At 45.0% G+C, this 26,895-nt stretch overlaps 2 protein-coding genes across 4 annotated transcripts in view; one reads left to right on the top strand and one right to left on the bottom strand.

Moving 5' to 3' along the window:
* BTG4 (BTG anti-proliferation factor 4) overlaps nt 1-17,624 on the top strand; it is a 61,459-nt gene extending 43,835 nt beyond the window's left edge. Inside the window, exons 7-8 of one of the 3 annotated variants that reach the window (XM_017883278.1) lie at nt 11,741-11,831; nt 13,700-13,875. In XM_017883278.1, the coding sequence (XP_017738767.1) occupies nt 11,741-11,765 (25 nt within the window). In that variant the 3' untranslated portion in view covers nt 11,766-11,831; nt 13,700-13,875. Of the gene's footprint in view, nt 1-11,740; nt 11,832-13,699; nt 13,876-17,466 lie in introns of those variants that run through there. The other 2 variants (XM_017883279.1, XM_017883280.1) reach the window with 2 other exon arrangements.
* Nucleotides 17,625-25,025: 7,401 nt separating this feature from the next.
* Nucleotides 25,026-26,895, bottom strand: part of LOC108536351 (uncharacterized) — an 8,461-nt gene continuing 6,591 nt past the window's right edge. Inside the window, exons 7-9 of the mRNA XM_017883004.1 lie at nt 26,635-26,760; nt 25,844-25,971; nt 25,026-25,199 (exon numbers count right to left, since the gene is read on the bottom strand). Of these exons, the coding sequence (XP_017738493.1) occupies nt 25,175-25,199; nt 25,844-25,971; nt 26,635-26,760 (279 nt within the window). The 3' untranslated portion in view covers nt 25,026-25,174. The remainder of the gene's footprint in view (nt 25,200-25,843; nt 25,972-26,634; nt 26,761-26,895) is intronic.

Raw genomic sequence — 26,895 nt, forward strand, 5'->3', positions numbered from 1 at the left:
GGTGGGAATTGAACAATGAGATCACTTGGACACAGGAAGGGGATCATCACACACCAGGTCCTATTGTGGGGGGAGGGGAAGGGATAGCATTAGGAGATATACCTAATGTAAATGACGAGTTAATGGGTGCAGCACACCAACATGGCACATGTATACATATGTAACAAACCTGCACGTTGTGCACATGTACCCTAGAACTTAAAGTATAATTAAAAAAAAAAAAAGAATTTTGGGTTTACAGCTCTTTTCATTCAGCATTAGAAAAATATTGTGCCGCTTCTTCCTGGCTTCCTGGTTTCTGGTGAGAAGCTTGCTGTCATTCCAGTTGTTTTCCTCTGGTGGTAGAGTGTCATTTTCTCTGGCTGCTTTCAAGATTTTTTTCCTGCTTTTGTTTTGGAAATTTAATTGTGATATGGTGGTGTGAATATCTTTGGGTTTTCCTGTTTGGGATTCATTCAGCTTTTTAAATCTGTAGGGTTATGTCTCTTTCCAAATTTGGAAAGTTTTCAGCCATTCTCTGAGTATTATTTTTTTCAGTCTGCCCCTTTCTTTCCTCTTTCTGAGTCTCTGATTACTTGAATGCTCCATCTTTTGCTATAGTACCATGTGCCCCTGGTGCTCTATTCGTTCATTTCCTCAGTCTTTTTTCTCTTTTATTCAGATAAAATAATTTTGTTCTGTCTAAAAACATTGATGGTTTTCCTCTATCCCTTCCATTTTACTGTTGAGTTAGTTTTACATTTTCATTTCTAAAACTTTCATTTAGTTCTGTCTTCTATTTTTTTGCTGTGACTTTACCATTTGCTGCTGAGATTTATTTCATTTGTTTCAAGCATGTTCATAATCGCTTGTTGAAGCACTTTTCTGATGCTTCTTTAAAATCTTTGTCATAATTCTAACATCTTTGTCATATTGGTGTTTTAATCTGTTGATTAGGTTTTCTCCCCACTCTTTGCTTATCTTTCTGGTTTTTAGTATGAGTGATTTTTGATCCAAATCTGGACACTTTTGGTATTATGAGACTTGGGATTTTATTTAAACTTTGTTTCAACTGGTTTCCTTTGACCCTATTCCAGTGGGGGAGAGAAGGGAGTGATGCTTTGCTACTTCCTAGTGGAAGCAAAAGTCCGGGTTTCCCTCTTGGCCTCCATTAATACCTAAGAAAGGGTCTCTCATTACTGCTGGACCGGTATGGGAGTTCTAGCTCCTTATGTGGCTTCCGCTAACACTGTGGCCAGGGTGGCCTCATTATCAATGGACAATAGCACAAGTCCTAACTCTCTACTTGTCCTCCTCTGATTCCACTACAGCACGGAGGTGGTGGTGGTGGCAGCAGCGGGGAGGGGAGAGGTTATTACTGCCAGGTGTGGGGATGTCCAGACTTTCTATGTGGTTTCTACTGATACCATGAAGTGGAAGAGGGTTTGGATCTCCCCTGTGGTGATGAAAATTCCCAGCTCTCTGCTCAGTCTTCTCTCATATCAACCCAGCAGGAGGTTGGGATGACTTGATCCATCCTGGCAAAGATGGAGCTCTAGACTCCCCATTCAACTTATGCTGGTGTGGGTGGGGCCAGTTTTTTCTTGCTGTTTTTGCTAGTGTATAGGATTTATTGTTAAAGTTTTCTTTTTTGCTGCGCTGTCCCTATCCTGGTCGTTTGGCTAAAGAGCAGGCTTTTGTGGTCTCTTTTGGTGTGTTACCATTGGTGTTTATGGGTTGCTGGCTTCTTTATTTCCAAGTCTGGAATATACTATGGGGAAAGAAAATCTGTAGAACTCACCTCCATATCCTCCCTTGGAATCTGAGGTTCCCTAGCCAGTCTGCTTTCTTCTCTACACCTTTCAGAATCTTCTTTCTTTTATGTGTATTGCTCAGGGATTTTAGTTGTTCTTAGTGGGAGGAGTAGAGAAAAAATGCCTGTTCCATCTTCCTCAAAGATAGAATTCTATGTATCACTTTTGAAATAATAAATCTTAAGACAATTGAATATATTTTTGGATAAGGGTCTTTTTTGATAATAGTTGGTAAATATGGCTTCTACATTTATTGAGGTTTTCTTATCTGTTTTCTAGTCAGTGGGCTGTATGTGTGTGTACACAAGCTTGTTCCTTAAAGATAACTAGAATGTCAGTTTTAAAAAGAACTTGCTATTGATTTGATTCAGCAATGAAAACACATAATGCAGCAGTAAGGAGAACATGATCCCTGTCTTGTAATCTGTGGCATTTCCATTAAAAAGCATGTGCTTACTGAAAGCCTGCAGCTGTTAGTGTATTAATGGAAATAAGATGGAGGGCCCAAGAAGTCAGCCAGGAAATTAATAGGATCATGTCCTGGTAGATTCCTTGATCAGCCAAGAAGGAGGAATATAGAAAAAAGGTCTTTAAGTTCTGTACTACTTTTTCTTTGCCACCTCTCCCAGAGGCCCTGGACTCTTGGCTTAACTATCCTAAACAATTTTGTGTGTCAGGCTTAATTAATCTTCACTCTGCTTTCTGGGAAATACATTCCATAATTTATGTGGGTAGCTAAATAAAGTTCTTGAAGACACATACCCAATATTAATCAAATCAAACTAAGACTTGCCTTCTTCTCAAAATACTAGAGTCTTTAATCTTATAAAGTTATGCATTGGTTTGAGGGTGTGCTCTGTTTAAGAATTCCCTGTTAATGGAATAAATGGGAGGACAGCTCCCTTATAGCCACTCTTATGGGCAATGACTATTTTACCATTTTATTAGTATCTGTGCCATGAAAGCACGATTTCAATCAAAATGGTAACTAGTGAGGTATTTTTAAGGCCGTCAAATTTGGTACTTACCTGATGACTAATCTAACTATGTAAACTGAATTAAGATGACTAAGTAGCCAATTCTAACAACAAAAAAACTCAAAATAGAGGAGTTAGATATAGTGAGTTGATTCTGAGCAGATGTTCCTGGTGGCTTGATTTAAAAATCCTTGTTTAACTTAATTGTAAATCTTCTTTTCATGTTATTTCAGTGTTTTTATTTTATTTTCTTGAAAGTTATCTACCATTAGTATTTTCATCAGTTGGATTGATAGCTAAATCCTCAGCCATGTATGGACGCCTCTTGATTACGACAAAAGACCTATAGAGCTAAAAATGTTGAATACCAGATGGACACTGAATTCATAAATTAGTTATCATTCATTATCTACCCAAATCAAGTTTTTAAAAAGAAAGTTTTAATTCTTTAATAGTCTATCTTCCTTGCATTGCTTAGGATACTTGTTAACAAATGTTTTATTTTGTGTGTGTGTGTGTGTGTGTATGTATCTACTCTGGTACTTCTCTTGGTGCATGATATGGTTTGGCTGTGTCCCCACCCAAATCTCACCTTGAATTGTAATAATCCCTATGTGTTAAGAGACCCTTCCTTGGGGTCGAGTGGAGGTGATTGAATCATGGGGGCTGGTTTCCCCCATACTGTTCTCTTGGTGGTGAATAAGTCTCACAAGATCTGATGGTTTTATAAATGGGAGTTCCCCTGCACAGGCTCTCTTGCCTGCTGCCATGTAAGATGTGACTTTGCTCCTCATTTGCCTTTAGCCATGCTTGTGAGGTGTCCCCAGCCATGTGGGTCTGTGAGTCAATTAAACCTCTTTCCTTTGTAAATTACCCAGTCTCAAGCATGTCTTTATGAGCAGCGTGAGAACAGATAAATACAGGGCACAATAAGGTAATTATCCATGTGAGAAGCAGTTTGAATTTCAAGCACTGGCTTTGTAATCTGAGCAGGCTTTAGAGTTGAAGTGTGCATTTGGATTGTTTTTAACCTCAATTCATGTGATGGTGATGCTTCTCCTGATCAGCGCTCCAAAACTTCACTTTCATATGACTGCGTATCTCTTTGTGGTGTTTCAACCAGGGCCTCCAAAATGAATTTTGTGTGATATGGCTTATATTTTAAGTACACCAAATATCTAGATCACCAGATGTTGTATACATATATCCATCTACTTTGTGATTCAGTAATAGACAACCTTAGCCTGACTGAATAATGACATATACAAGTTTTACATTCTTAGAGTTTTAGTCAATATATTTAATAATTATTTTAATAAGATATGTGATCTAATGATCTTCTAGTCACACTGAAAATTTTAGTCACAGTGAGCAGGGGTCCTCAACTTCTGTGGCAAATATTAGCCCCTATTATATATATACCTAAAACTGAAATACACATTATTTATGTGATTTACCATGAATATTATAGATTTTCCAGTAATTCTTATCAGCTTCATCAGATGTTGTACTGATGTATTTAAGACCTTTTAATCATGCAGACTGAAATGGGATTACCATTTTCTTTCTAGATCTAAAAATAAAATGGAAAAGATAAACATTATATGGTTGTTTTATAAAAGACAGTCCACAAAATGGGGAAATAGTTGCAGAATAAATAATTCCTACAAATCAACAAGAAAAAAAAAATAGTGAAAATAAGTTGGCATTTTAAGCCCACATTTGCTTTATTCATCAATATTTTTTTTTTATTATAATCCTTTGGGTATATCCCAACTTATTTTTTACTTTGATATTGGTGCTTTATTAAGTGATGCCATAGTTTCTGTCTCTTTTCCCTCTTACTTTAGAAAGAATTTTAAAATTGTGTTTGTGTATAAGGTCGGTCCGGCATAGAATTTCTGAAAGTAACATTAATAGGGTTTCTAAAGAAGTTGTCAGAAAGACAAAATTAGATATTCTGTGCACTTTCAGAGAAGGACTCTTTATGTTTGAATTTCAAAAAAGGCTTACATTTCTTTTCTGTTGATTCCCTTGCATATCTACATAATTTAATCCTGTCTATTGTCCCAGATCTCTTATGGCTACTTTACCTGTTACCTTTTTTGGAATTTTGTTCTTTATGTTTTCCAGTTACCTTTGGACCAGAAGATATATGATATTTTTATTCATTTGTTTCAGTGTTTTAAAATAAGATTTGTTCGTTTTATCCATTCATTTCCTATTGTCATGTAGTTCTATTTTAACCATATATATGTAGTACTTTAAATAAATTTTCTTATGTTATTATTTAACACAATAATAAATCCTTATCTAAATAAAAAAAATAAGATGCTGATCAGGAATCCATGATTTGCTACAATGAGCCTGCCTGCATGCATCTTGTAGGACTTATAATTTCTTTTCTTTTTTGAGACAGAGTCTGGCTCTGTCACCCAGGCTGAGGTGCAGTGGTCTGATCTCGGCTCACAGCAGCCTCCTCCTCCCGGGTTTAGGAGATTCTCCTGCCTTAGCCTCCCCAGTAGCCTGGATTGCAGGCATGTGCCACCACACCTGCCTAATTTTTTGATTTTTTTTTTTTAGTGGAGACGGGGTTTCACCATGTTGGCCAGGCTGGTCTCGAACTCCTGGCTTCAAGTGATCCGCCCACCTCAGCCTGCTGAGGTGCTGGGATTACAGGTGTGAGCCACCATGCCTAGCCTGGACTTATATTTTCTAATCTTTTTAGGTCCAAACTTGTAATACTGGACTCATTGCTTAAGAGGCAGCTAGCCGGGCACGGTGGCTCATGCCTGTAATCCCTGCACTTGGAGGCTGAGACAGGTGGATCACCTGAGGTCAGGGGTTCATGACCAGCCTGGCCAATACGGTGAAACCCCATCTCTACTACAAATACAAAAGAATTAGCCTGTCATGGTGGTAGGCGCCTGTAATCGCATCTACTCAGGAGGCTCAGGCAGGAGAATTGCTTGAACCCGGGAGGTGGAGGTTGCAGTGAGTTGAGATAGCACCACTGCACTCCAGCCCTGGGCAACACAGAGCAAAACTCGTCAAAAAAAAAAAAAAAAAAAAAAAAGGCAAGAGTTATCCTTTTAAGAATCTACGAGTTCAATTAACTCTGCTGAACATACAAACAGGTTTAATGTTGACATTTTCGTCCTTATAAAACAAGTTCTGAGTACGAAGAACCCTGAGTTACCTGGTCCCAGGCCCTTCTCTGACCTCATCTTTCTACCTCAAGGCCTCATTTTAGCCATTGCCTCATGTGAAATGCTTCTTCCCCTAGCTATAACCAGTGGCTCCCATTCTCCAGCAAGCTGTCAAGTCTCAACGAGGTCTTCGCTGATAACTATATACCACAGGGCAGCACTGCACCCCATCACTCTTTGTTCTCTCAACTTGTTGCATTTCATCTTTATGGGACTTATTCTACAACTGACACACTGTGTGTTTATTTGTACATTGTCTCACTCCCTTCCCCCAAGAGAAGCAAGCAGAGGGGTAGCAGATTTTTTGATTGTTAATACAAAGCTTGATTTCCAGTGGAAAAAAAACCAGTAGTCGCTGGCACATAGTCAATATCAATATATGGTTCTTTATAAATGAATAAATATGAAGGAACCAAAAAAGAAAAAAAAATAGGCACAATCTAATGGAAAATGGGCAAAAGACTGGATTAGGCACTTTACAAGAGACAGTATCTAAATGGTATATCAATATGAAAGATGCTCAGTTTCATTGGTCATCAGGGAAATTTAAAACTACATTGAGATACCACACACCAGAAAAATGAAAACAGTAAAAAAGATGTAAAATACTAAGTGCTGATAGAAGCGGAAAGCAACCAGAACCCTTCACTGTTGGCAGCAGTAAATAGTTTGGAACTCTAGTTGGTAGTATCTGCTAACACTGAACATATCCGTGTCCTAAGACCCAGGATTTCTAGCCCTAAGTATGTACCTGGATAAATATAGTTATGTATCATCACCAGAAGGTGTGCAAGACTGTTTGTAATAATCCGAAACTGGAAAATACCCACATATGCATCAACAGTTGAATGAGTAAGTAGTAATGTATCCACACAATGGGATAGTTTACAGCAAAGAGAATGAACAAACTACACTACCTCCCACAATGTGGATGAATCTCAGAAAGTGTAACAAAATAAGCAATAAAGTAACTCATATCTTATGGTTCCATTTATATGAAGTTCATGAATAAGCAGAAACTATTGATGGTGTTTGAAGTCAGGATGGTGGTTACTCTGTCTTGGACCAAGTGACTAGAAGGAGGCATAAGCTGCTTCTGGAGAACCGGTAGTGTTCTATTTCTTGATCTGGGGCTGGTTATATGGGAGTATTCACATTGGACAACTTGTTGAGTTATACATTTATTATCTGTTCACTTTTAAAGCTGTTATTTTAATAAAGGTTTAAAATTTTTCATCCCAGACACTGGCAGTAACTTTAAATAAAGTGATTGGGGCCCAGGAGGAGTCAGTGCCTGGTTATTTCTCTAGGTTGCTAGTTTCTGATCTTGATCTTGACATGATAGGTCCCCACTGTGCATGAGGAAGATGAAGACTTTGGGGTTCTCTGTTTGCTAATATTATCCATTGACCTTACAAAATATTAGTGATGATTTGGAACCAAAACATTTGATTTTTAAAGATACCACATTTTAAGTTCTTAGGATTAAAAATACGCTTTTGTAAAACAGCAGTTGGTATCGTTGTGGTATAGTGGAAGAAACCCTGAATGAGAAGACAGTGGACCCATGTTCTGGATACTTTTTGTTCTCCTCCAGCTTGATGAATGGGGGCAAGTCTGATCCTCAGTTCCTTCTCTCTAGGATTAATATGTTACCTGCCTGAAGGGAAAGGGATAAACTATGCTTTAAACTACATCTTTTTTTTTTTTTTACTATTTTCATTTTTCTGGTGTGTGGTATCTCAATGCTGTTTTAAATTTCCCTGATGACCAATGATCTATGCTCTCTTAGATCCTTTCTGAAATATAAGATCCACCCTCTGTTCATATTGGGGAAGCTCTTAAGGGAAGTGATGTCACTTGTTCATACCATCACTAATTTCCAACCTTTTATTCTGTTCAATTATAAATACGGCCCAAACACAATAATAAATAATAGTTGGCATATAGCTAATTGTTATCTTAATGCTATTGATCATAAGGGCATCTCACCTTCACTCCCAAATTGATTTCTTGGTTTTCTTAGGATTTGTTGTTCTGCAGCGAGGATGCTTTTTAGGAAATGTTCCATATTGGTGAAGAGCAGAAGATCTTTGTTTTTCTGAATATACTGTAGAGAATGTGGAAGACAGAGTTAATACTCTCATTACCATTTAAGTGCCCTTGGATCTTGTTAGCCAGAATGTGGACCTGAGAGTACTATGTACAATTTTGCTTTTAAATTAAAGCAATAGCTCTTCATAGATGGTGGTTGCCAGAGGACAAACATTCCAGCTCCACAACTATTGCTATGTCTTAGGCAAGTTTGGTGGTTTGTTTTGTTTTGTTTTACACTTCTAGGCCTTGGTTTCCTCATCTATAAGTTAGAAATAAGAGTGGCTTCCACCTTATAAGAGCATGAGAAGGTTAAATGAGATCATGTATGTAAAACTCTCAATCATAACATGGCATGTGGCACATGGCAAGCATGTAATAAATGTTTGCTATTATCTGTCTTATAGTTAGCTCAGGTAGATTGTGGTTTTGGTATATTGCATCAGGGCCCATATACATCTACTTGTTCATTAACACAGTAAATACATCTCAAGCCTACTGTGAGCCTGGCACATGGCCTACATCAGGAAATGAAACAAACATCTCTGCCCTCATGGAGCTTGCATTCTAGCTGAGGAGGGAAAGTAATAACAAGTGCAAGTAAATTATGTAGTGTGTTAGGAAAGGATATAGGAAAAATTCAGGGAAAGCTGCTGAGTAGGGGGAAAAGAGTTGCAAATTAAGATTGGATAGTCAGGGTAGGCCTTATTGAGAAGGTGATATTTGAACAAAGATGAGAAGGAGGTAAGGGAGTCAGGGGTAGACCAGGATTGGCACTATTTTGGGATGAGCTCTGGGAGCTGTCCCATGCATTGTAGGCTGTTTAGCAGCATCCCTGACCTCTACCCACTAGTTGTCAGTGGCAACCCCCTCCCCTGAGTCACGACAATCAAAAACATCTCCAGGTATTGCCAAATATCCCATGGGGGACCAAAATTCCTCCTGGTTGAGAAACACTGCCCTAGGGAAAAGAGTATTCCAGGCACAGGGAACCCTTGGGAGCAGTGTCCCCAGTGTGCTTGAGCAGTGAGGAGGAAAGTGTGGTTGGAGTTTAGTGAATGAGGGAAAGGGTAGTAGGTAAGAGAGTGAGATATAAGGCCTCATGTCAATATTATCTGGCTTTTGCTCTGAGTGAATTGGGGAGATACAGCAGATTTTGAGCAGATCCAATTTCCATTTTAAAAGGATCACTTTGCTGTGTTGAGAGTAAGCTGAAGAGAAACAAGGGTGGACACGAGGAAGCCATTAGTAAGTATTATAGTAATCCGGGCAAGAGGCAATGGTGGCCTTTGCACAAGGGTGGTATTGTAGTTGATGAGCAGTGGTCGGATTCTGGATATGCTCTGAAGGTAGAACAACAGGATTTCCTGATGGATTGGTTGTGGGTGTGTGTAACAGATGAGTTTCAAGGATGCTTTTGCCTGAAAAATCTGAAGAATAGAGTTTCCATCAGTTGAGATGGGGGAAGGTTTTGGGTGGAGCAGGTTTGGAAAGAAATTAAAAATTGGGTTTTGGACATGTTGAGTTTGAGACAGTCAAGTGGAGATGGCCAATAAACAGTTGGAGGTATGAGTTAGAGAATTGGGGCTGAAGATAGAAATTTGAGGGTCATTGACATATAGATGAGATTTAAAGCTAGAAGACTAAAAGAGACCTCCAAGGACAGAAAATATAAACTGGAGAAGGGGACAGGACTAAGTCCTGGCCCTCCAACATTAAGAGGCCAGAGAAAAGAGGGGGATTAGCAAAGAAGACTGAGAAGGAACAATCAGAGAAGTAGGAGGAAAACCAGAGGAGGCCAGTGTCTTGGGAGCCAAATGAAGAAAATATGTCGAGGAGGAGAATGTGGTCAGATATGTCAAATGCTGCTGATGGATGAGCATAGGAAATGGACTGTTCTCTGTGATTTGTGGAAATTGGGGTCTAACAGAATTCTGTGGTCTGGATGACCAACATCATTATCAAACCCACAAAATAAATCTGTCTTAGTAACTAATAGAGATTCAATGATGGAGATATGTGTATGGGACAGTTAGCAGGAATCAGGAAGTCTAGAATCTAGTCTCAGATCCACCACTACAAATAGCTTTATAACTTTGAGCAAATTCCTTATCTTCTTTTTCAATAATGTGGCTAAAAGCATAGACACTACCTACTCTGCAGGATTGCTGGGTGGATCAAGTGACACTATATATAAAAGTGGCTTTGAAAATTGTAGTTTGATATAAATATTGAAACATGATATGCTCTTGTTCATAAGAATGAATTGACCTTTAGTGCAGGATGATCTTTTCTTATCATATACTTAAATTTTATGATTTTATTTTAATAGTTAAAATCTGAGATATTTTCAAAAAAGTGTTTTATTGTATTTTTTGAGATAGGATCTCACTCTGTTGCCCAGGCTAGAGTGCAATGGTGTGATCATAGCTTACTTCAGCCTCAGCTTCAAACTTCTGTGTTCAGGGGATCCTTCTGCCTCAACCCCCTGAGTAGCTGGGACTACAGGTATGTGCCACCATGCCCAGCTAATTTATTTTTATTTTTGTAGAGATGGGGTCTCACAGTGTTGCCCAGGCTGGTCTCAAACTCCTGGGCTCAAGCGATCTTTCTGCCTCAGCCTCCCAAAGTGCAGGGATTACAGGTGTGAACCACTGCACCTGGCAAAAGTGCTTTAACAAGATCTTAAAAATATAATTATCAAGCTTGCACAGAAAACAGCACACCATAAGTTTGGGTAAACAAGGTGCCACTTGGGCATCTAAACTTAATATGAGTCACAGTTTTACAGATGGGATTCTGCTTAATTATTGATAATATGTTAGAGAGACATGAAGTTAGCTCACATTTGTACTCCTTATGACTCAGTCATGTAACTACTGTCTGCCCCGTAGAATAGGATTTTAAAAATATTGTCATGAGGTCAGATGCCATGGCTCACTCCTATAATCCCAGCACTTTGGGAACACTGAGGCAGGTGGATTGCTTGAGCCTAAGAGTTCAAGACCAGCCTGGGCAACCTGACAAAACCCTGTATCTACAAAAAAATATGAAAATTTGCTGGGATGGTGGCATGCACCTGTTCAGAAAGGTGAAGTGGGAGGATCGCTTAAGCTCAGAAGGTCAAGGCTGCAGTGAACTGTAGGTAGTGGCGTCACTGCACTCCAGCCTGGGCAGCAGAGCGAGACCCTGTCTCAAAACAAAAAATATTGTCACATGTGGCTTGAGGTCAGAAATATCTGAATACACTGAGGCATTTACTCTGTGAAGAGGTCCGTTTTAGTCAAGGCCATGTGATACATGTGATAAAGTTAGTTACCTCTTCTAGTGATTCTGGCTCCAAGGGAGATGCATGCTTCATTTCAATGAGTTTAGACAGAAGATCTCTTTCTCTGTCAGAGATGGGCTGCTCTTCCAGCAGGATAGCACTTATGCTTTGGTCCAGTTTTCTGTCCCTGGAAACTGCTGACATTCTTAGTGTGATAGAGAATGCTTCCCTGAAATAGGCCTCCAGGCCCTTGGTCAAGGGAAGAGAAGGCGAGGGAGACAGATCAGTAGGACTTCTAGACAACTGCTATTAAAGCTTTAAAATAACAGCTGAAAGAAAAATGGGGCTTGAGAGTTCTCATCTTCACTTGCCCTCACCATGGGTTATCATTGTCTTTAGCAGTTCTGGTGCGGTTTACGTGTGAACTGTTAAACAGCCACAGAAAGCTGAGATGCTGTGCTCATAGGAAAACCACTTCCGTGAATCAGTGGTACGTGCATTTTGTCATATGCTGCCACGGGAAATCTGATTAGGAAAATCCTCTTCTTGGCCAGGCAGGAGGAACCAAAGGCCACAATGGGACTCCAGTAGATTTGAAATGTTGCAAAGCCTAAAGCATTTATTCTCCTGGGGAACGGGGTCTGAGTCACAGAGAAAGAGAAGCAAAATGCCCTGTACATGTTATAAATACCTTGTAAAATGACCCCAGAAAGGCAGGGTCGGAGTCCTGGTGGGGCTCCCCAGCAGTGATGTGGGCCAGGCAGCGGATCTGCAGCAGAACAAAGCTTCCCACAGAGGCCAAACACTCTCTCCCAATGAACAGTGTGTTTTCAGCACTCTGAGAGGAGAAAACACCTAAACACTGAGATGTCCGCCCCTGGGAACATTCCCACTGCTTCTTTCTTTCTCAAGGTTTATGGCACATGGTCTAAAACAAGACTCTCTGGCCCTAATGGAAATTTACTGAAGGGAAGATTCAGATGACCAGGGAAAAATTGTTTGAGTTCAACTCTCTGAATAAGTCATTTGCTCTACTGTCTCCCAATTTTTCCTACTGTCTCCATCTTATAGAAAACAAACTTAGAAATTCAGAGTTGCTTGTGTATCTGTTTTTATCAATATCCTCCAATCACTGTTTCCTTAAGCAGTGATTTTTTAAACTTGTGTGTAATAAGAATCACAAGAGGGTGATTCTGTTCTCGAGACCCATCCACAAATTCCTGGTTCTGTGGGGTCTATGTACTTCCATTTTCCCCAGGTTTCCCAAGTGGTTGGTACAGGAGGTCTAAGGACTGTAGTTTGAGAATCACTGCCTTAAAGGGCTCTCAAGACTTTCTTCATCTTCCATGCCTTTATTGTAATCAAGTTTTCAAATCACCTCTCTTGCCTATTGATTTGAAATAACTCTCCTGTTCATTCTCTTAAGGGACAGTTGGTTGGCATGAAAAATCTTTTAGGTAGTTTGGAATCAGACAATCTTCCTTTGACTCAGCTGTGAGTGGCAGCCGCATAGACTCATGGTTATAAGAATGAGTTTTTGGTGTCAAACACACCTCGGCTTGAGTCTTAACTCTTGCTAACTCTGTGATCTTGGGGAAGTTCCTTGGCCTCTCTGAACCTCAATTTCCTAATTTCTAAAACAAAGATAACAAAAGTACCCCATAGTGTTGTGAGTTATAAATGAGACCATGCCTGCAAGGCACCCGGCTGAGTTCCTGGCACACGGCACTTGCACCACAACCTGAGTTTGTTTACCCATCCGTAAAATGGGATTAAATTCTCATCTATTGCATTGAGTTGTTTGAGGATCAAGTGAAATAATGTGTAGAGAGTGCCATATGTGAGTATTTTCTGGTTTTATTAAATCCCCCAACAACCTACTAGTCAAATATAAACCTTTTTCTAATCCTCCAGTATCGATGAACAGTTTCGCCTCTCAGAATTGTTTAGCAATAGACTGTCATCAGTGTTTAAGGCAGATACCAGCAAGGCACTTCCAATCTACATATCTGAAGAACTGCCAGGACAGGAACAATTTAGATCCTTTTCTGTAGAAAGATGCTGATTGTGCAGGAATTCCTGAAGCTGGAACCATGACTCTTACAGGAAATACCAGCCTGGAACCTCTGGCTTTGATAATGACAGAGATCTATTAATGGGTACCAAGCTATTATGCTTCTCTGGGCACAAGCCAGAACATATTCATTTTACTGATTAGAGAAAGCTCTTACACTGTGACATTTATTATGCCTTAGCTAAATTACTTATTTCCAGGAGGGAATAAAATATGTCAGGATTTTAGAAAATAAATTATAAAATTTGTTCTTTTTGCTTTCATTTATCTGTACTGGACCCTAGAATTTTATAACCCTCATCTGGGAATGAATTTGCAGCACCTGATAGAAGAAGGCACCTTGGAAGGCACTGCCTTGGGCTTCCATGGCAGGAAGATGAGAAGCAACCTTCAGGGTGATTTCTGGAGCCTGAAAAGAATAAAAAACAAAACCAAAGCTATCCTTTTGCTAAAAAATTCTCATGCATCTCAGCTATGTAACATCAGCCAAATTGATGAGAAGTAAATGCATTGGGGCATTAATTTAAATTGCAACAGGGTAAGTAGGCTTAGTATACAGGAAAATGGAAAGAGTATTTAACTGCATATTTAATATTTATGCTAAATATGACAATCAATTTACTACTTTTCTAAATAGAGGTTGACTAGACTAGAGGGCTCTTGAGCCATAATGCCTGGATTTTAACCTTGGCTCTGCCTTTTTGGCTGTGTGATCTTGGGTAAGTTTATTTAACCACCCCATCTCCTCTGCTCAATTTTAAAATAGAAAAATAATAGTATCTGTGTCATAGGGTTTTTTTGAGGATTATGTGAGTTAATTAATGGAAATTATTAGAATACTTTCTGGCATGTAGAAAGTGACTAATTCATTCTACCTGTGGTTAATATCATTCGAGAGATTAGACTTTAGTTTGGTAAAATAACTCCCATCAATCCCCTTAAAGGAGATACTAGAAAGTTTGCTGTTCCAGGTGCTTAATCCTAGGGAATATCTGCCATCTCAAAGCCTTCTTCCTGGCTACCCTGACCTTCTAGGCTCCATGAGTAACTGTTCCACAGAAAGGCCAGAAACAAGACTTACGTGAAGCTGGGGGATAAGGAGGTGCAGAATGGAGAGGCCATACTGGTAAACCACAAACTCCCAGAAAGGTCAATAGGTTGCACAGTTATCAACTCTTCCTTCTGCACTGTCTGAGGTTTTGGAAGATCCTGCAAAGAGCTCTTTGGGTCTACAGAGATCAGGAGAAACCAGTAATAATTTCACTAACTTTTCTGTACAATAACGATATGTTAACAACACAACTCAATTTAGGAAAAGGTTTATTGCAACCATCTATCATCCATCCACCCATCCATCCATCCTCCTGTGCTATATATGCGTCATGCTACAGGCTCTTCTGTCCATCTTTATGGAAAAAAAGATTGAGTTTCAGTCAATAGGAACAGAGGGGCAAGGACAGAATGAGGGTCTACAGAAGATGGCAACAGATTTTCTTCTTCTATATCCTTGAGTTGCTTGGAGCATTAAATGTAACGTACTCAGAACAGTGCTAGTACATAGTAAACATCCAGCAAATGTTAACTATATTTAAGATTCTTACTTCCCTACAGTATTGTCTGTAATGGGCCTTGAGTATTTAAAATTTCTATTGTCTTTTTATTGTTCTTGAGAGAACAGTAAAGAATAGATTGGTAGCAAAGTTTAGGGAAGACTGCTGAAGTAGCAGTCAGAAGACCTGTGTTCTGGCCCAGGTTCTGTAAGACCCCAAGAAAGTCACTAAACTTCTTTGAGCATCAGTTCTCATCTATTAAAAAGTAATTAATAGTCTTCTACTATCTTCTAGAACTAGAATATATAACCAAGATAATGTATATAAAATTACTCTCAAAATTATAAGGCCTGTATAATGGCAAGACAAAGAAGGTTGAAGTGGGGCTGGGAACCCTTAAAGGAGAGCCCATCTCTCTGCCATTCCCTTCCTAGTTTCATCCAAAGAAAGGAGGAATTAATAATGAGATTGGTCAAGTTCTGGAGTCAGTAAACTTTTTTCTGGAAAGGGCCAGATAGCAAGTATTTTAGGCTTTGTTAGCCAAGACCCAAAATTAGGGTTCAAAGTTAGTGTTCCCTATCCTCATGGTAGAAGTGTGGCCTCATTCTCCTACAAAGCCTTCTCTTGCTTCTCTGGTCCAGAAAAGCAAGTGCTCTGCCCTCCCGAGAACTCACCAAAATGTGTTACCTGCGTCTTCTTTTGGCACTGCCTTTATAGTGTTGAACAAGTTTTCATATGAGGAAGCAAGTGAAGAGCGCAAGGTCTGGGGAAAGACTCTTTGGGATTGGATTCCAGCTGAACTACTCACTAGCAATATGATCTTTGAATACTTTCTTGACCTATCCAGGAGCTTCAGTTCCCTCATCTATGATAAGTAATAGTTCCTACTTTACTGGCTTGTTGTAAAAAGTAAATGAGTTAATACATCTAAAGAGTTAGAATAGTATGTGGCATATTATAAAGCACTCCATAAAAATTTTATTCTTCTTTTGTCATTTTTTCTCTAACCATTTTAATATGTAAAATCTTTCTTAGCTTGTGGACCATGCAAAAACAGGTAGCAGGTTGGAGTTGGCCTGTGGGCCACAGTTTGTGCTTCCCTGCTCAAATTCAGGGGTGTTCATGGTGCTGTGCTTACCTGGAGCCTGCATTGTGGTCTACTGAAAGGCACACATTCATTTTCTGTTACTTCCACTTGGGAGGTGTGTGAGTTGAAGCAGACCTGGCTCTTCAGGTTAGGCAAGCCATGTTCTCTCTTGACTTCCAATTCCAAGGAGTGGTATTGGTAAAGTGATTTGGGGTCCCTTTGGGGAACAAGGTCTTCTCTTCGTTCATTTCCTCTGTTTTTCTCCCTTTTTGTTTTTTCCCTTTCCTGCCTCACACCTTTACATTAGCTCCTTCTAACATGTGGCTGGCTGATAGAAGGTGAAGTCCCAAGATTTAGATTCAGTGTTTGGTGGGGAAGGCAGGAAGCCTTTGGAAATCCCCTTTTGGAAATGTGCCCAGTTATAGTCATAAGGGTACTTTAATTCCTATTTGTTATTCCTTATTTGGGAAAATCACTTGGGGAACTTTAGTGTGCGGGTAGAGAGAAAGAGATGTTTGGCAAGGCAGGATTCTAACATTCCTAGATCCCGGGGGTTACCCCATCATATACCTTCAGTGCCTCCTGTGAAAATCCCAAACAGGAGCTACAGGGGAAAAGGAAGTTACCTGGTTTGTGATATACTTGTTCTTGCAGTTCAGCTTTTTCCTTGTGGGCTTGGGACCAGATGTCTGCTTTCTTCAGGATGGAGAAGAATGGTGAAGTCCAGATGACATCAGCTTTATCATATCCGAACAGAGGGGAATAAAATAGTTATTTGGACAAGGGCCTAGGGTTGTGGCCAAAGCCAAAAGGAGCCAGCTGTAGCATCGGGTATGACAGGCAGCCTCTAAGATGGCCCCAGTGACCCCCTAATGTGTATCCATGCCCTTGAGTAATTCCCTCCCCTTGCATGTGGATTGGATCTAGTGGTTCATCCAAATGAATAGAACATAGCAAAAGTGATGGGTTGTTATTTCTGAGATTAAGAGACAAAAAGACTGTGGGGCTGGGCACGGTGGCTCACGCCTGTAATCTCAGCACTTTGGGAGGCTGAGGTGGGTGGATTACTTGAGGTCAGGAGTTCAAGACCAGCCTGACCAACATGGCAAAACCCTGCTCTATTAAAAATACAAAAAAATTAGTTGGGCGTGGTGGTGCACACCTGTAATCTCAGCTAATTGGGAGGCTGAGGCAGGAGAATCACTTGAACCCAGGAGGCAGAGGTTGCAGTGAGTGGAGATTGTGCCACTACACTCCAGCCTGGGTGACAGAGACAGACTTTGTCTCAATAAAAGACGTTGGCTTCCACTTTGCTCGCCCTCTCTCACTCCCTGGCCTGCTTGCTCTGAGAGAAGCAGACTGCCATGTTGTGAGCTGCCCACGAAGTCCTTGTGGCAGGAATTGTTGTCTCTAGCCAACAGCCTGCAAGGACTTGAGGTCTGCCAAAAGTCATAAGAGTGAGCTTGGAAGTGAATCCTCCAGCAGTCAAGCCTTGAGATGACTGCAATCCTGGCCCACACCTTGATTGTAGCTTGTGGAGACCCTGGGCCAGAGGCACCCAGGTAAGCTGCACCCAGATTCTTGGCCCAAAGACACTGTGAGAAAATAAATGTCATTTTAAGCCATCAGATTTTGGGGTCATTTCTTACAGGGCAATCAATAACTAATGCATTGGGTTCCTCTAATGTTCTTCCTAAAGAACCTACTGGGGATACACACCTATGGTGATGGGAATTCTAAGTGTAGCATTAAGACCTATCAAAACATGGCCAGGACTGGCAGCAGAAGGCAACGCTGGAACAGGGACAAGCCTGACCTCTTTCTAGCCTCTGATCCTCCAGCCCTGGAGCTCCTATTAGCGCTGCAGTGAGCTGCTTCAGGAATGGGATCAACAGGGGGCAGGCAGTGGCCTGGTCCCTGAGAGAAGTGGTGACTGTTCCATAGAATATATCTCCAGGGTAATTCTCCAAACACACAGGGGTTCCTGAGGCAATCATCTAGGATGAAATAGTCAGCACTGAGTTCCGTGCTTGGTCCTTACCTGTCCCACGTGGTTGCCTTGGGAGTCTCTTTCTGAGGCCCCCTATCAAAGACAGAAATACAGATCTCCTCAGCCAAGTCCAGTCCAGGAATCAGTACCTGGGTGTGCAAGAGCTGGAGGTGGCTCCACTTCCGTCGGTACTGCAGCTGACCCAGGGCCCTAGCCAGGAAGTTCTGTCTCTCCCTCACCACCCCCTGAAACTCATCAGAGAGACGCTGAACCACCTAGAACACAGGGAAGGTAATGGTCAAGTTAAGATGAGCCTTCTTTCGCTTTCTTCACGCTCCCCTTCTGGCATATCCATGGTTCCTTGAGCCCACCTACCCCTGTATATTACATTGCCCCGAAGAGCCACATCTGATGACAAGGGAGGATGTACTCATCACATGCGGGTTGCCTTGTTAGCCTCAGAGCCTCACCTTCCTGGGGCGGTTCCAGACCTGTGGGCTCTGATTCCTGCTTTGCTGCAGCCGCGTCTCCTCCTCCTGGCCCTGCAGCCGGCGAGCAGCTTGCCTAAGCTTTTCTGCTACCTGCGTTAAACTCTGCAGGAACTTCCGCACACCCAGCACCGCCTGTGCCTCCTGTTCCCACTCTTCTCTGTCTGCTGCAAATGGCAGAGAAAAGTGCCACATGGCAGCGACCACCACCAGGGGTAGGGAGGAGAAGAAAAGACAATAGATTATCGGAGTCAGGGGAACCTGCCAGGTAAGAGCCAGGGCCTGACGTAGCTCAGGAGAGCCGAGCACATTCAGAGGGCAGGAGGGGCTCCCCACCGGGCAGCGATCTGTGGTGATGCACTCCCCAGAGATTTCTGCTGTGGGGATCTGAGCCTAGGAGATGCTTTCCCACCTTGAGAGAGCAGGCCCCGCTCTGGGCTGCTGTGTGTGCTCAGAGCCCTGGCTCTTCTCTCCGTCTCCTGCAGGCAGCGGGACTCAAGGGCCCGGCAGGCCTCCTCTGCAGCCCCCAGCTAGGTAGGACAGAAGGGACAAAGGAATGGGCCTCAGAGGGGAAGGCAGGAGCTCTGGGTGGGGCTCCTGTTGGCTCCTCCTCCCCTACCTCCGTCCATCATGCTTCGATACTTAGGGGTGACTGGAATCTTGGGCCTGGGGCTGGGGAATCTTGGGACTGTGTCTTCTCTGAGATGGGTTTCATTCCCATGGTTGGGGGAGAAAAGGACTCCAAACTTTCAAAAAGAAAATGTGCCATCTTGGCAGATGGGTGGGGACCATGAGGTGGTACCTCTGGGCCTCACCTGCTGCTCGGCGCCATTTCCTGCCGTGAAGTGGAGCTCCTGGCTCAGGTGCCCCAGGTGTTCCAGTAACCGCTCCTCCTCCTGTTCCTGGTGGCACCAATACTGCTCCCCGGCTCTCAACTCCTGCTCCAGGACGTCCAGCTACAATATCCAGCCTGTTTAGGGCTTACTGGCTTTTTCTGTTCATGGTCCTATGTGGTCTGGCTGTGGATCCCCAAAGCTTCACAGGGTAATGGCCCTCCCCGACCTCGGGTATCCATGACTAAACTTGGTGAGGCCATCAACTTGGTTTTACTTTTATTTTTATTTTTATTTTTTTTGAGACGGAGTCTCGCATTGTCGCCGAGGCTGGAGGGCAATGGTGCAATCTCGGCTCACTGCAACCTCTGCCTCCCGGGTTCAAGCAATTCTCCTGACTCAGCCTCCTGAATAGCTGGGATTAAATGTGCCTGCCACCACACCAGGCTAATATTTTCGTAGAGATGGGGTTTCACCATGTTGGTCTGGCTGGTCTTGACCTCTTGACCTCAGGTGATCCTCCCACCTCTGCCTCCCAACAACATGGTTGTAGCTAGAAAAATAACCATACATTTTCTTCAAGCTCCCTGATTCCTCCCTCCCTCCTGGTGACATCTGCTCCAGAGTTCCCCGTGCCTCCTGCCGCCACCCTTCTCTTGGGAAGTCCAGAGGAGACAGGCACATGGCGGCAGGAAATTGTTCTAACCCCCCCATATCATGAAGACATACTGACCTGTGAAACAGTGGTGTCAGGGCTAGAATTGAAATTTCTTGGCTTCTAACAAGAACCTTTTATTTATCGCATACCTTTTATCACAATTTCTGAAATGTAACTAGACTGAGAATGTATGGGGGGCCCTAAATCATTTTCATTTTGGTGGAGATCTGCCAAAGGCTGAATTACTGCAATAACCTCCTGACGGGGCTTCCTGAGCTAGTCTGGCCCCAGTCCCATGCATCCTCTGCACAGCTGCCAGGGAGAGCTTTCTAGAATGCTGACTGTACATACACATACATAAACATAAAAATAAATGGGAGGAGGTGTGCCAACTTGTGAAGTGGCTGGGTTTGTTGGGAGAGATTGGGGGAGAGGTAAGGAGTGCCTAGATGGGGATGCCATGGGGGTGTTGACTGTGGATGGAGGGAGAGGAATGGGCAGGAAAGTTTTTGCTTCTTCATTGACATACTTTAAAAATGCATGAGTAACTTACATTTTGTATTGTTCCATATTTTCCAATATTTAAAGTCTTGCATTTATATTTGACTATATCCCATGTCTGGGAACCCTTCAGCAGCTCCCCGTGGCTTTCATGATAGAAGACACATTTCTCATACTTGCTGCCTTTGCATTTGCTTTCCCTGAGGCTGGAGTGACTTTCTCTGCCGTCTCTCTGCTGCCTGCATTACCTCATTTGGGAAGCCTTGAGCTCTCCTCTGTGTGTTGAGATGCCCTCCCCTGAGCTTTCTTAACACCCTCGTAAACCACCCACTGTGTTTGGGACGCATGGCCAGCCAGTTTCCTGGGAGCCCTATCTAGTTGTCCTTGTATCTCAATGCCTAACATGTTGCCTGGAACACAGCTCTCAATATGTAGTTGCTGAGTGAACGAATGAATGAATAAATGAATGCAATAAACCCCCCTACGTACCAGACCAGGGTCTCTCACTCCCCGAGGTAAGGCCTCCAGCACCTGGACAATGGGCACCACCACTCTGGCAGAGGGATCCGTTTGAGCTCCAATGATGGGACCAGGCTTCCCAGTCCAGGGGTCTATGGCCTGAGCCCCAATCGAGATTGGGATTAGACCTGTGGGATGCCAAGCCCACCACTGGCTTTAGAAACCAGAGATGGGGAAGGAAGGAAGGGGCAGTCATAGGAAGAAAGATGCATGGCAAAAAGGCAGCAAGAAGAGCCCCTGACCTCCTTTTACCCTTCAAGGGGCTCTAAGCTGGGTTATAGGGCTCCTGGTGGCCACAGCCCTGGTGTGGGGGTGGGTGGTGAGTTTCTGAAGTGCTGGTCTTTGAAAGGACCCAATTTTCTAGGGGAGGCATACATGATTTATGGTCCTGGGGTTTTGGAATCTCTGGGCACCTTTAATTTTGGGTCACAGCAGCCCTAGCAGAAGCTCAGAATGATGCCTTTCCTTGGCCCATGGGTATTCCTCCTGAGCTTTACAGGGTTTTGTCTCCCAGACCTAAGTCACATTCCTGAACTCTCAGAGGTCCCAAATTCTCTCCTATCTTTTCCATCAGCATCTTCCATTGAGCCTGCAGGGGTATGTCATCACCAGAATTCTCATCATGCTCCATGCCCAGGATAGGCACCATGAGCCCCGAGCCCTCAGGATCTGGGATCTCCGTTCCATACAGGGCTGGGACCCACAGCTCTGTCCCGGGATAGCGCATCATTCCTAACACCAGGGGGAGGGTGAGTAAAGAGGAGTTGAGGGTCAAGCACCACTCTGAAGTCTTTCCAAGTTCAAAGTGCTATGTCCTTGACCAGAGAGGCTTCCCTGCAAAGACTGCATTTGTTTCCTTTGGGCCCAACTTAGCATTCTGAATTCAGAAGGGAAGAAAGGACAATGCCTTAATGGCCTGTTTTGGAAGAAGCAAGTGGGAATTGAGTGGCATCAGACCTTTTGAGAAGCTGAGAACAACTTCTAAAAGAAGGGGGCTTGTGTTCTTGAGCACCTGCCATTCATCAGAATCTGAACTCAGAACTCCGGAGAAGCTGTATTTCACTCAGTCCTGCAACCTAAGCTATAAAGCCTGTCACCCAGGCTGGAGTACAATGATGTGATCTCAGCTCATTGCAACCTCCACCTCCTGGATTCAAGTGATTCTCCTGCTTCAGCCTCCCAAGTAGCTGGGATTACAGGCTCCCACCACCATGCCTAGCTATTTTTTGTATTTTTAGTAGAGACAGGGTTTCACCATATTGATCAGGCTGGTCTTGAACTCCTGACTTCAAGCAATCCACCTGCCTCAACCTCCCAAAGTGCTGGGATTACAGGCGTGAGCCACTGTGCCCAGCCACTATGCACAATTTTACTCTTCCTTTTAAAAGATGGTAAAACAGTGGCAGGGAGGGGTTAGTATTAATAACTTGCCCAAGGTGAAAGAGTTAATAAATTGTGGGGCAGGTCTTCAAACTCAAGTCAATTCTGACCTGGTTCTTTTGTTGTTGTTGTTGTTGTTGTTGTTTGTGGGAAGAGGGCAATTTCTAGAAAGAGTGAGATAAACTCCAGGAAGATGCCACTCCTACTTCTCCTTGCCTTTCCTTGTACCAGGGCTGTGGGGGAGGTGGAGTTGTGGGATGGGCTCCTTTCTTGCGTTTATTCGTGGGAAGTGAAAGATTGCTGCAGAATGAAGGTGAGAAGGGATTGAGGACTCAGGAGATTCAGGCTTTTGGCGGGGCTTTGCAGCTAATTAGCTAGAGGACCCCGGTTGGGCAACTCATTTAACTCTCTGAACATCAGGTTCCCCACTCTAAAATGGGTGTCATAGCACCTGTTGGTGGTGTTTCATGAACCGTGAGGTAACAAGAGAATGTATGCTCTATAACATAAACTCAATGGCATTGGCAAGAAATTAAGACAGGGATGCAGTCAAGCACTCATGGAGTCAGGGCATGAAGTCATGGAGTTCCTTCTCTCTTCCCCTGGTCATGCATGTGCATGGCCAGTGGGGCTGCAGCCCTGTCCCTGAGCTTATGAGCCGAGGAGCATCGAAGCACCAGGTAATTCTGGGCCTGAGATATTGAGGCCTGAGAGCCTCTGGCCCAGATTTGTCCATACCTATCCTGCCACCACTGGCTTCAGTGTCATCTGCTGCTGCCAGCTGCCTCTCCAGCCTCCGAGCCTGCTGCAGGATGTGGTGCAGACTCAAGGCCAGTGCCTGTCTCATGTCCTTGATGGCAGCCTCCAGAGGCCTCTGTATATCTGACTCTGGACTCCCCTGGCACTGCTGGAGCACTGCAATCACTTGTCTCTGGGCCACCAGCACATTGGTGTGCAGCACGGCCTGTGACCCTCCCATATGGGGCAATGTCTGGCCCTCTCGTCGGGAAGCCCCCTGGAGCTGGACTGGCTTCCCGCTCAGTGGCTCCACAAAGCTGTCACCAGGCAGCATGAGGTTCCCCGAAGCATCTCGCAGCCCTCCCAGTACAAGCAGCTGACCTGGAAGCAAGACACCAAGAGGGCAAGGTAGGAGAGGGACACAGCAGGGATGTAGGCAGGTGTGGCATAAGGGGAATTAGGGCACAAGGGTGGAGGTGAGCTGTGGGAGGGAAGGAGGAGGGGGTGAGGAAGAGGGCAGGGGCTGCAGGTGGTGACAGGTGGAGGAATGGTCCTTTTTGGTTGAAAAGTGTCCATTAACTTTATGGAACTACCTTGCATCTCTTCCGCTCTCCAGGGGCACTGGAGTAGAGATGGGGAAGGGGAGAGGGAAGGTTGGGGGTAAGAGGCAGAGTGAGGATGAAGGGTGGAAAGAGGGTGGTGGGTGGAGTTTGCGGCTCAGACCAGAACATGGAGCGTGTAGGGGGCTGAGAGGAAGGGGACTGGGAGGCCAGGCCAGGCATGGAGGAAGGCAAGGGAGGATATTGCCAAGGGCTGCCGGGAGACCTGTGTTTTCATCCAACCCGACTCCCAGGATGGGTGAGATGCCTCCTGTGACTGGATCCTCCATGGGGCCCCCCATCTCCAGAGGGGCCAAGGTCTTGGTGAGAGGATTGCAGTATGTCCCCCAAAGAGTGAGCCACTGCCTCATTTGGGGGTGCAGAGTCACAGCCAGCACAGGCACCTCAATGCCTGTGATGGGATCTGTCATGAGAGCCCCCAGCTGGCACGTCCTTCTTGGCTGCAGGATGGGCAGGTGCGTGGCTGGAGGGGAACCTGTGGTGGGACTGGTTGGGTAGGGCACATAGGGCAGGATGGCAGCTTCTGATGTTCGGACGCCACCTGGAGAGGGATACAGGGATACAGGCAGCTGTTGGTACCCTTTAATGCACCAGCCTCCCTCCTTAGCCCTGCAGAGCAGGGACAGAGGGGCCTTGGGACCTGCCTCATTTTTTTTTTTTTTTTTTTTTTTTTTTGAGACGGATTTCTCGCTCTGTCGCCCAGGCTGGAGTGCGTGGCCGGATCTGCTCACTGCAAGCTCCGCCTCCCGGGTTTACGCCATTTCTCCTGCCTCACCTCCTGAGTAGCTGGACTACAAGCACACCGCCACCTCGCCCGGCTTTAGTTATTTTATATTTTTAGTAGAGACGGTTTCACCGGATTAGCCCAGGATGGTCTAGTCTCCTGACCTTGTGATCCGCCCGTCTCGGCCTCCCAAAGTACTGGGATTACAGGCTTGAGCCACCGCGCCCGGCCAACCTGCCTCATTTTACTGTGCAGCTCATGGCATCCTCTGCATTCAGCAAGAATGTCAAGGTGAAGAGGGGAAGGAAGTATTTACTACTCTGCTGGTCACCAAGCCCCACTGTCCAAGGAGAGAGCCCTGCTTCCTGTGCTGTCTTCCCTGGGAGCTCATTCCTGAGAGTCCCAGCAAGCCCAGCCTCATATCTGAAGCCCAGAGCTGAGTTGGGGATAGTTAGTGGGCCAGGGGCTCACCAGCATTGGAGTCTGTAGTGGGCACCAGGGTAGCTCGCAGCAGATCATATCCCAGGTGTCCAGCCTCGGGCAGCACCCGCCCAGTGTCAGGGTGGATGAAGTAGCCAGAGGGTATGGAGCCTGCGTGGCCCCTGGCTGGAAGCATCAAGCAGTTGGGGCCAGGGACCATCAACTTGGTGACGGAATTCACACTGATGTCATCAGCACCAGGAGGGCCTGCTGGGGCTGCAGGAAAGCAAGCATTGCCTGCTCAGCTCTGGGCTGAGGGCCAGGGGGGTGGGGGGAAGGGAACATGCAGGGACTCCCTTGGCTGGTGACTGGAAGGAGCTGGTGAGAACCAGCTCCTCCCTAGTCCCCACAGACATTGTGCCCCTGAGGGGCAGGGGTCTCATCTTTGCTGAGTCCAGGGCAGGATTCTACGTGTCATTGTGGTATCATTGTGCAGGCCAGCAGAGACTGGAAGAGCCTTGGGAAATGGTGGTGACAGCCTATGGGGGCTATAGGACTCCCAGGACTCAGCAGGCCTGCAAGTCCCCAGGGCAGGTTCATCATTTCCCAAACTTGGCCATTTGCCTTCATCTGCCAGGCTTTTATTTTCAGGAAGTGCCACCAGATCTGTAAAGCTATGACTTGCCATGGCTTTGTTTCCTCCTTGGTTCTTCCCACATTCGAGGCTCCTTCTTCTTTTGGGCAGGCACTGCATGGGAAGCCCCTCCCAACCTTGGGGTGTCCGCTCTGTTTTGACCTCTTCTACCTCTCCTCCCCTGCTGGGTGTCTGGGGGTGGAACTGGAGTTTCTACGGGGCTGGTCACCTTGATTCAGGGTCAGGTTTTCTGGGAGGCCCTGGCTGAGGCCCAAGCAGAGCTCACCTGGCCGCAGTAGCTCCACCCCAGTGCCAGTGCCAGTGCCCAGAATGCCCCAGGCCCTCAGGCGGTGGTCCTCCTGCAGCACGACCTGGGACAGGTGGCCCAGCACAGTGTCCAGCTGGGGAACTGCCCTGCAGGGGCAGCACAGGAGCAATCAGGGGTGGGAAAATGACGTTTTGGCCAGTTCTGGGACCTCATGCAGCCACACTCACTCCTCCCCATTTCATGTCTCCCTGTCTGACCCAGGTTGGCCAGGTCCACACCCTTCTGAGTTCTGCCCAGCCGGAGAGGGCTTATCTGACCTGGAGCCCGTCCGTGCTTTCAGCAGCTGCTGAGCCTCCATCAGCGCTGAGCAGAAAAAGGCCCACTGTTCCTGCCTCTGGAGGAGGTCTCGGTGAAGGAGCTTGAGTTGGTGATGCAGGCTGGCTGCGTACTCGCCTGCCATGTGCCTCCTCCGGCTGGCCTCCTCCTCTGCGGCCCTGGTAGCTGCCTCAGCAGCCTGGGTCAGAGACAACCCTGCCTGCCTACCTGCAGGCGCTACAGCCATCAGGGACAGCAATCTCAGGGACACCCCGCTCACTCTGGGAACTCCAGGTTATTCTGGGCAGGCATGGCAGCAGTGGCAAAGTGGGTGAGAAATTCCCAGGCATGGTAGGAACTGTAGCTGAAAGACTTCGGGCCAGGGAGATGGAACAGGTTGGGGAGGTGCTAAGGGAGGGAGCCTGGATCTCAGTGAGGGGAGGGAGTTGTGTTTGGGCACACAGACCGGAGAGGAAGGCATGAACCAAGCCCACCTGCTGCTGCTCCCTCTGCACGCTCCCCAGAAGCCGGTTAGTGGAGGCTGGGAGGCAGCGCCTTGCTCCCCACATCTGCTGCAGAGAACGGGCTTCACGCAGAAGTTTAAGGTAGAGGAGTTTGAGCTGGGAGAGGGGGTGGATTGAGCGTGTGTGAACTCTGTTCCGGAGCCACCCAGCCTCTCACTGTTGTGATTGCAGCGCCCCCTGCTGCCAACAGCTGCAGAGACTCCAGAGCCCCACCCCCCACCCCCCACCCCC

The sequence above is a fragment of the Rhinopithecus bieti genome, unplaced genomic scaffold (assembly GCF_001698545.2).
Source record: "Rhinopithecus bieti isolate Rb0 unplaced genomic scaffold, ASM169854v2 scaffold_11964, whole genome shotgun sequence".
In the NCBI taxonomy this organism is placed as follows: Eukaryota; Metazoa; Chordata; class Mammalia; order Primates; family Cercopithecidae; genus Rhinopithecus; species Rhinopithecus bieti.